Source organism: Nanorana parkeri, unplaced genomic scaffold (genome assembly GCF_000935625.1).
Source record: "Nanorana parkeri isolate BGI_ZX_2015 unplaced genomic scaffold, ASM93562v1 scaffold584, whole genome shotgun sequence".
NCBI classification, from domain to species: Eukaryota; Metazoa; Chordata; class Amphibia; order Anura; family Dicroglossidae; genus Nanorana; species Nanorana parkeri.
This window is the reverse complement of record NW_017306852.1, coordinates 388,392-397,674: the sequence shown is the minus strand read 5'-3', so window position 1 is coordinate 397,674 and position 9,283 is coordinate 388,392. Positions and strand designations below refer to the sequence as shown.

The 9,283-nt window shown below is 41.9% G+C and overlaps 1 protein-coding gene across 1 annotated transcript in view; it reads left to right on the top strand.

Annotated features, from left to right (window-relative positions):
- Positions 1-9,283, top strand: part of F13A1 (coagulation factor XIII A chain) — a 111,892-nt gene that overhangs the window by 97,958 nt on the left and 4,651 nt on the right. The window contains exons 13-14 of the mRNA XM_018562557.1: positions 1-15; positions 2,992-3,013. The exon at positions 1-15 is cut by the window's left edge and continues 100 nt beyond it. Of these exons, the coding sequence (XP_018418059.1) occupies positions 1-15; positions 2,992-3,013 (37 nt within the window). The remainder of the gene's footprint in view (positions 16-2,991; positions 3,014-9,283) is intronic.

Genomic DNA, 9,283 nt, shown 5'->3' with positions numbered 1-9,283 from the left:
TCCAGTGGAGGACAAGTGACTGGGTCTCAAGTGGAGCAGAGTTCATGTTCACTTGTTATGCACCAATTAGTTGTTTTTCTTTTATGTAATTTATATATAGTGGTGGTTTCTGTAAACATTGGCAAAGTAAGGGTTGCTTTATTTAGAATCCATAGACATGAAGATGATGGTGGTATTCAACACCACAAAAATGGACAGTGGGCATAGAGCTTGTCTGTGCAATTGTGTGCATAAAGCACAAATGTCACTCCAAAATAATAATAGCCATATTTTTCACACCATCTACCTCCTCTTCATAATACATTTTTTTTCACTTAAAGCTTGGGTATGGCAATGCAAATGTATTGCTTGTTGGCACATCACTTGTTGGCACATTATTTATTTTATAACTTTACATTCACTTTTCTGAATCTGATACGTGTAACATGTACAATAACCTATTGGAAGGTTACCTGTATGAAATTACTTGTTTCATGCGTTTTGTGCATTAAAAGCCAACAGGGTTATTCACAAAAGGGTGAAGAGTTTGGAGAAGGCAGGAGAAGTGAACAATCTAGGCCAAAATAGCTGACTTAGAAAAATTCTCCAATTCAGCTCACTTTCCAGTTCAGCTATGTTGTCCTAGATTGTTCACTTCTCTTGCCTCCTCCAAACTCTTCACCCTTTTGTGAATAGCCCTGCATGTGTCAACATTCTGCCCTGCATGAGGGTCATGTCTCTGTTAAGACCAGATGACCACTGCTGCAGCACACTTCAACTATAGAAGACACCTTTCAAGGATGCTTTATGCACATGCACTTTTATGCAGGTGCACACAGGACCTAAACAAGCATCCAATTATCTGTTTGTAATAATGAGAACATCGCTCAATAAGGGTGAGCTAGGATGTGTGAATCAGGCGAGGTGAGTGACCAGTCATTAGCCGGAATAAAGGATATATCCAGCTAGGTGGAGTAAGTGCTGAAGGATGAGACAGAAGCATGAAAGTGTTGGCAAAAGTCATTGCAGGGAGTTAACCAGAGCCAAACATTCAAACCAGAAGAAGGGACAGACACATAAACAGGAAACTACTAAGGTTATTATAGCTATTAAAGCCAAGGTTACTATAGGCAGAGTACTAGCGTAGTAAGGACAAGCAAAGTCGGCAACAGTCGGCAATCTAAAATTTAAAGAGGAGTCACATCTACAAAGCGCCCCTATATATGAAGTTGAATGAATTTCGTGACTGCATAGCGTCATAGTTCACAAAGTTTGATATTTTATTTAATTAGGCACTCCCAGGATCAAACAATGATATATTAACGCATACTGTGAAACATTTGGTTCTTTCATGAACAGAAATATGTACATAAATTCTTAGATGTGTCTCTTATGTTAGAAAACACTACTTGCAGGCAAGTTATCTCTTAAAAATAAATGTTTTTCTTGACTGCAAGTGGGTAAAATGTATATTAAAGTTAATCTAAACCCTTACTTTTTTTGTCTTGCATAGAATAGAGAAGGATTAGATCCCCTATCAAGTTTTGTTTACTATGGTTGTCCCTGCTGGGAATATTTTCTCTCCATTTTCGAGTTGTAGTCAGAACAGGAATATAGGTGAAATCTTCCAATGGCATCTGTCTAAAAGACATACAAGCCCCATTTTTCTTCTATCACGTTTTTTGACCAATACAGGGGTGTGGCACCAAACACTCAGGATCTGTTCACCAAAAACATGTTTTCTTGCTAAGGGATATTTCCCCCACTTTCCATTTTTTTCTTCACTTCCTGTTGTGTCTACAGGGCAGAAAGTAAAGGGTAATCTCCGCAATGGGACACATATTGCAACAAAACAGAAAACAGCTGGGGAACATTCCCTGCTCTTTCCAAAACTAAAACCATTTTGGCTTTAAATAAACTTAAAGTGGCCCTGTCACCACAGTGTAACTTCTAGACTAATGATATCTAATATCCTCAGAAAAGACAGTAAAGTGTGTATTTTTTACATATTGTACAGGCAGAGGCATATAGGCACTTTATAGTAGGAGTGTATTGTATACATATTTTTGTCACTTTTCTTTTATATCCATGTTTCATTCTTGCACAAGCAATAAAACGCAAGCATTAAACATTTTCAGCCATTTTGAGGTATTCAGAATTATAAATAACTTCTGCCTTGTGATAGTTCAGCAGAATTTTTGGAAGCATTTATCACAAGATCCCCTTCTAGGCATAGATAATTATTTCATATTTAATCCCTTTTTAAAATGAAAGCTAATTTACTTGGGAAATTGTACCATTCATGTGATGGTAGTCATTAAGGGAATTACATGTAGACAGAACGCCCTTACCTGACACCCTCCATAAATTAATGTAAACAATTTAATGATTCAACAAAAGAGGACGCAGACTCGAGGTGCTCACTGCTCAGTCGGAGGTTTATTTTCAAGGAAGGAACTTAATAGTGGAATATTGACAACAATAATCCTTGACAAGCTTTACACGTGGCGAAGCATGGTCTGGGAACCAAGAGTTGCCTCTGCAGGGTTGAATGGGGAAGCTGACCTACCTTGCCGCATCACATTTTTGAAAATTATTGTAAAAAAATGTACTGGTCTAATTAGTAAGGCAAAGCAGAGAAATCACACACAACCAGCCATGTTCAAGAGGCTTAAATTACCTAGCAAGACTGCTTCAAAGAACATTTAGGTTTGTTAAATTTCGCTGCACCTGATGTAATATTTTCGGTGCCCTGTAGTAGTAAGAGTATTTTTTTCTTTTAGTTAAGGAACTCCCATGCTTACATAATTATTTACTCTGCTGCATGTTTTCTCTGTGTTTAGCTTATAGTGACCACACACACTGTTTCACTGCTGTGAATTCCATGTATTAATTTCAGTAGGAGCCCCATGAACTGTATACATGTGAATATGAATGCAGGCAGCTCGGCTATGCTCCCTCCAACATTCTGAGCCTCTCTGTTGATCAGAGCAGCAGCCCATCACATTAAAGGACCTGTATTCAAGCTAAGGAGGTGGGAAGCAGGGTCATACTCAACTTTACATATAACTTAATACACCTACATCTCTGTATCTATTTTCACCTGCCATTTACACTGAAAAAAAAAACCTCCAGATATATAACTTTAGATAATATACTCTGAGTTGACTAGTCTTGCTACAGTTTAACGTAACCTATAATTATGCTCAGCTTGTCATGTGAGAAACAGCAGATTTGGTTTTAGCATGGAAGGGTGTGGCTTGTTACTGCAGTCTATGGATTATACACACTGTGGCAGAAAACGAGATTGAATGTTCTGCAATGGGAGAAACTACCATATTAGTAGAGAATGTGCAATGTTACCAGAGAGACTACCATTTTACTAAGGAAAGGTCCATGTAGTCAGAGAAATTGCCATGGTGCCATTGCTCTAATCTCGAGCCCGGACCCCACACAGCTGTTCAATTTGCCTCTATGTTCTGGTTTGCTGAATGTCAAACAAGATTTGCCTTGGGGAACCAAACCTAGGCAGATTCACCCATCCCTAGACACCACTGGTTCAAGTACATTTTTCCTTGGCCACTGTAAGCCTCATATTTTGCCAGCGATCAGTATGTGCACTGCTATTAAACTCTTGAAATCGCTATGGTGCACAAACCAGACTGAAACCATTGCCTCATATCAATGAAGTTCACGTCACAACTAATACACTCCTTTTGGCACAGCAAAAAATATGTAAAGAATTAATTTAGGTACTGTGTACTACTTGGCATTTGACAAACAGGTAAAGCCGACCTGAGCTTTCAGTTTAGGTCAGATAAATATGATAAGTCAGATAAAGGTGTTCAAAATCTTACAGTTCATTTTCTTTAGAAGCTAGCCACAGCTTGAGTAGAAAACAACTGTTGTGGAAGCCCCTGCTAAGGAAGGCCTATAGCTTGGCAATCCGCAATGCTCGTGTTATAGAGAGCAATAGGTTTGACTCAGCAGGGGGGGTGTCAAACTTCGGGAGAAAAAAAAACAATGTTTTCACGCAGAGAGGAAGAGTCTGACTCTGTGGCTGCTAGCAGGAGACAAGCTTTGCTACTCTGGCTGTGGCTGCTTTCTTAAGAAAACAAACTGCAAGACTTTGGACACATTTTGTTTTGATGCACCTGGAATGGATTTAGCTGATTTAAACTGAAAGTTCAATTAGGCTTTAAAAGGTAATCTGGACAAACAGTGTTGCATATTTGGGCTGATTATATGCTTCCAACTGTTTTATGATAAATTAAACTTGGACAGGATGGGTGGGTAGGGAGATTCAAGTCAGTTCTGCAACCACCATCAACACAAGATTTGTGAGAATTATGACGACTGTGTTTTTAACTACTTCAAAGGCAGTTTATTTCCCAATTGTGTTTGTACATCACACAGGATTCTTCTAATTATGTTGTGCAAAAGTACAATGTGTGCATGTGCATTTTAGGCATGCTTTCCAGGTAGTTTTTGAAGTTGAAGTCCAGGTAAACAGCTGAAATCACAGTTGATAACACATGTGAAGATAGCACACACGATTGGGCTACTAATATAGGGGGTACAGCCTGTTCAATAGGGACAGGCTTGCAAGAAGGGGGGTTTGCATTTATGTTAAAAATAACCTCCAAAGGCACATACGGGATGATATCACGTCAAATAGTGGAGAGGACGTGGAATCCCTATGGCTAGAATTAGATATGACGGATGCGGGGCGTAAACTTATTGTGGGTGTTTGCTATAAACCACCAAATATAGGGGAGGGGGAGGAGGCTCATCTACACTCCCAAATAGAAATAGCTGGGAAGCAGACAATGTAGTAGTGATGGGCGACTTCAATTACCCGGACATAAATTGGGTTAATGGTACCTCAGGTTCGACAAAGGCGGAGAGATTTCTGAACATGTAGCGAGACAATTTCATGGAGCAGATGGTTGAGGTTCCAACTAGGAAAAATGCCATCCTAGATTTAATCATTACTAACAATGCAGATCTAATTGAGGATATTGTAATTGGGGAGACACTGGGAAATAGTGATCACAAGGTGATTACCTTCAATATTGGACACACGAAAAGGAAGCAGGCTAGTCGGACAAGAACCCTAAATTTCAGAAGGGCTAACTTTGATAAACTGTGCCACCTAGTGGGGGACATCAACTGGGAAAAATTATTTCACAAACTGAAATCGGATCAAAAGTGGGAATGTTTTAAAAACACATTGCTTTAAAAACACATTGCATGCCAATGGCATATTGCCATTGGCAAGTGTATACCATTAGGTAATTAAAGTAAAATATCGCAAAGTAAGCCTATATGGCTAAATAAAGATGTAAATCAACACATCAGGGAAAAGCGAGTGGCTTTTATAAAATATAAGATGGAGGGGACGGCAGTGGCGTTCCATAACTATAAACAATTTAATAAAAGTTGCAAACAAGTAGTCAGGGCAGCTAAAATAGAGTGCGAAAAGCACATCGCCACAGTTAGTAACGAAAACCCCCAAAAATTCTACCAATACATAAACAGTAAAAAGGGGAGAAAGGAGCAGATAGGCCCAATAAAGGACGAAAACGGGAAGTTAGTCGCAAATGACAAGGAGAGGGCCGAGGTGCTGAACACTTTTTTTCTCCGCAGTATACACTCACGAAAAAGACGGTTTTAATGTTCAAGATAAAACACAGAGTTCAACAAAAAATATACCGCAGTGGTTGAAGGAAACCGGGATACAACAAAGACTTAACCTACTTAATGCAAATAACAAGGCATTGGGACCAGATAACCTACACCCCAAGATACTTAAGGAACTAGGCAAGGTTATAACAAGTCCATTATTCCATTTTTAAGGACTCTCTAATGACTGGTAGAGTTCCGAGTGACTGGCGGAAAGCTACGGTAGTTCCAATATTCAAAAAGGGGGCAAGATGCCAACCTGGGAATTACAGACCAGTTAGTCTTACATCGGTAGTTTGTAAACTGTTAGAGGGAATGATTAAAGACCATTTGGTTGAATTTGTTCAGGACAACGGTATAGTTAAAGGAGAACTATGGGGTCAGGGCTTTTCCCCATAGTTCTCCTTAGGGTAACGGGACCAGCTACAGCTACAGCTCGCGGTATACTGAGACGCCGGAGCGGATCCCTACATCGATGTCAAGATCCGCCCAGCTGCGTAAGTGACAGCTGGCTCTGCCTATCTAGAGGCAGAGCCAGCTGTACCCTCCCCCGTCCGTTCCGCCAGTCAGCGCTGGGGGGAGGGGGGAATCCAGTCCCTCCCCTGTCACGGCAGAGAGCCGTGACAGGATCGAGAGGTGAGCGAACGCCGGTATATGTTCGCTCACCTCCCGATCTACTGAGCCGACCTGTGACAGTCTCATTGTCACAGGTTGGCTAGAACTATGAGGTGAGTGAAAAGCACTCACCTCATAGTTCTCCTTTAATGATAATCAGCATGGGTTTAGGAAAGACCGTTCCTGTCAAACTAACCTGCTAACTTTCTACGTGGGGGTAAGTAGAGATCTGGATGGAGGGAGGCCGGTGGATGTGGTATATCTGGATTTCCCAAAGGCTTTTGATACGGTACCACATAAACGCTTACTATACAAGCTGAGGTCTATGGGCATAGATGGAAGGGTGCGTACATGGATAGAGAACTGGCTAAAGGAACGGGAACAGAGAGTATCAATAAATGGCGCCCTTTCAGACTGGGCTAGTGTCATTAGCGGTGTACTTCGGGGTTCTGTGCCGGGCCCAATGCTATTCAACCTGTTTATTAACGATATCGGGGAGTGTGTAAACAGCAATATCTCAGTGTTTGCTGATGATACGAAAATCGGGAGGGTAATTGAAACAGACCTGGATAGTATAACATTGCAGGGGCACCTGGACAAAATAGGGGAGTGGGCAACTCTATGGCAGATGAGGTTTAATGTCGATAAATACAAAGTTATGCACTTTGGGACCAAAAATAAGCAAATGGGATATACAATTATGGGTAGGCAACTAGGGAAGTCAGAAATGCAGAAATATTTGGGGGTCATAGTAGACCAAAGACTAAATAATAGCTTACAGTGCCAGGCTGCGGTAAGCAAAGCTAGTGGAGTCCTATCGTGTATCAAGAAGGGAATGTTTTGCAGTGACAAGTCTATAATCTTGCCACTGTACATATCATTGGTTCGGCCTCACCTGGAGTATGCGGTCCAGTTTTGTCCCTCCCCTGTCACGGCAGAGAGCCGTGACAGGATCGAGAGGTGAGCGAACGCCGGTATATGTTCGCTCACCTCCCGATCTACTGAGCCGACCTGTGACAGTCTCATTGTCACAGGTTGGCTAGAACTATGAGGTGAGTGAAAAGCACTCACCTCATAGTTCTCCTTTAATGATAATCAGCATGGGTTTAGGAAAGACCGTTCCTGTCAAACTAACCTGCTAACTTTCTACGTGGGGGTAAGTAGAGATCTGGATGGAGGGAGGCCGGTGGATGTGGTATATCTGGATTTCCCAAAGGCTTTTGATACGGTACCACATAAACGCTTACTATACAAGCTGAGGTCTATGGGCATAGATGGAAGGGTGCGTACATGGATAGAGAACTGGCTAAAGGAACGGGAACAGAGAGTATCAATAAATGGCGCCCTTTCAGACTGGGCTAGTGTCATTAGCGGTGTACTTCGGGGTTCTGTGCCGGGCCCAATGCTATTCAACCTGTTTATTAACGATATCGGGGAGTGTGTAAACAGCAATATCTCAGTGTTTGCTGATGATACGAAAATCGGGAGGGTAATTGAAACAGACCTGGATAGTATAACATTGCAGGGGCACCTGGACAAAATAGGGGAGTGGGCAACTCTATGGCAGATGAGGTTTAATGTCGATAAATACAAAGTTATGCACTTTGGGACCAAAAATAAGCAAATGGGATATACAATTATGGGTAGGCAACTAGGGAAGTCAGAAATGCAGAAATATTTGGGGGTCATAGTAGACCAAAGACTAAATAATAGCTTACAGTGCCAGGCTGCGGTAAGCAAAGCTAGTGGAGTCCTATCGTGTATCAAGAAGGGAATGTTTTGCAGTGACAAGTCTATAATCTTGCCACTGTACATATCATTGGTTCGGCCTCACCTGGAGTATGCGGTCCAGTTTTGGGCACCAGTACACAGAAAGGATGTCCTGGAGCTGGAAAGAGTCCAGCGGAGGGCATCTAAACTCATTAATGGAATGGAAAACCAGACCTATGAGAGAAGGCTACTAAACTTAAATATGTTCACGCTGGAAGTAAGGAGATTAAGGGGGGATATGATTTTTATGTACAAGATGTTCAATGGTCAAAGCAACATTACCAAGAAACTCTTTACGCGTAAGTCCATAACAAAGACAAGAGGCCACCACCTAAAATTGGTGGGGAAAAAATTCCAACACAAGGGGTGCAAGGGGTTCTTTTCAGTTAGAGCGGTTAGGGTTTGGAACTCTCTGCCACAGGCAGGGATTTCTGCAAATAGTGAGGAATCATTCAAGAAGCTTTTGGACGATTTCCTGAGAGACAGTAATGTACAGGGGTACAGGTACTCTTAAGAATGAGAGGACACAGCGACCTATACACACACACAATAGGTTGGACTTGATGGACTTATGTCTTTATTCAACCTCAAATACTATGTAACTATGTGAATTGTCTTACCTGCAAAATGATTTGTATTTTTTCCAGCCACTCTCAGCACAGTCAGGAGGATGACACTACATTCTCTGTTAAGGTGGCCATACACCTGCCGATTATCGTACGATAATCGCGGGAAATCCCGCGATCGTACGATAATCGGCAGGTGTATGGAAGGCACGTCTTTTGTCTTACGATCACGTTGGGAAACCAGCCTAATCGTACGGTTTTCGGTGGGTTTGTGGCGTGCTCGTAAGACAAATGTCGAACAGGCCGGTGTGCGCAAGCGCACACTGCCCGCTCAGCACTGCAGTCATTGGAAGTACGATCTGCCTGTCCAAGATGGGCAGATCGTCCAACTTTTTAATTACCTTACAACCATCGCAAGACGAAAGTCGTGCGATGGTTGTAAAGTCTATGGCCAGCTTTAGAGACAAGCAATACAGTCATGCCACCTCCCTGCCTGCTGACTGGACAAAGAAGAAGCAGCAGGACACTGATCATCAACTGTGCTCAGTTTGCTTTGCTGTTCCTGTTAGCATGTTCATTGTCAGTCCATGTCCGTGCAGCATAGCCTGATCATTTCCTAATGGTGCTCTTAATGGCATTGCTATCAAAACAGAATTGGAAGCTTATGC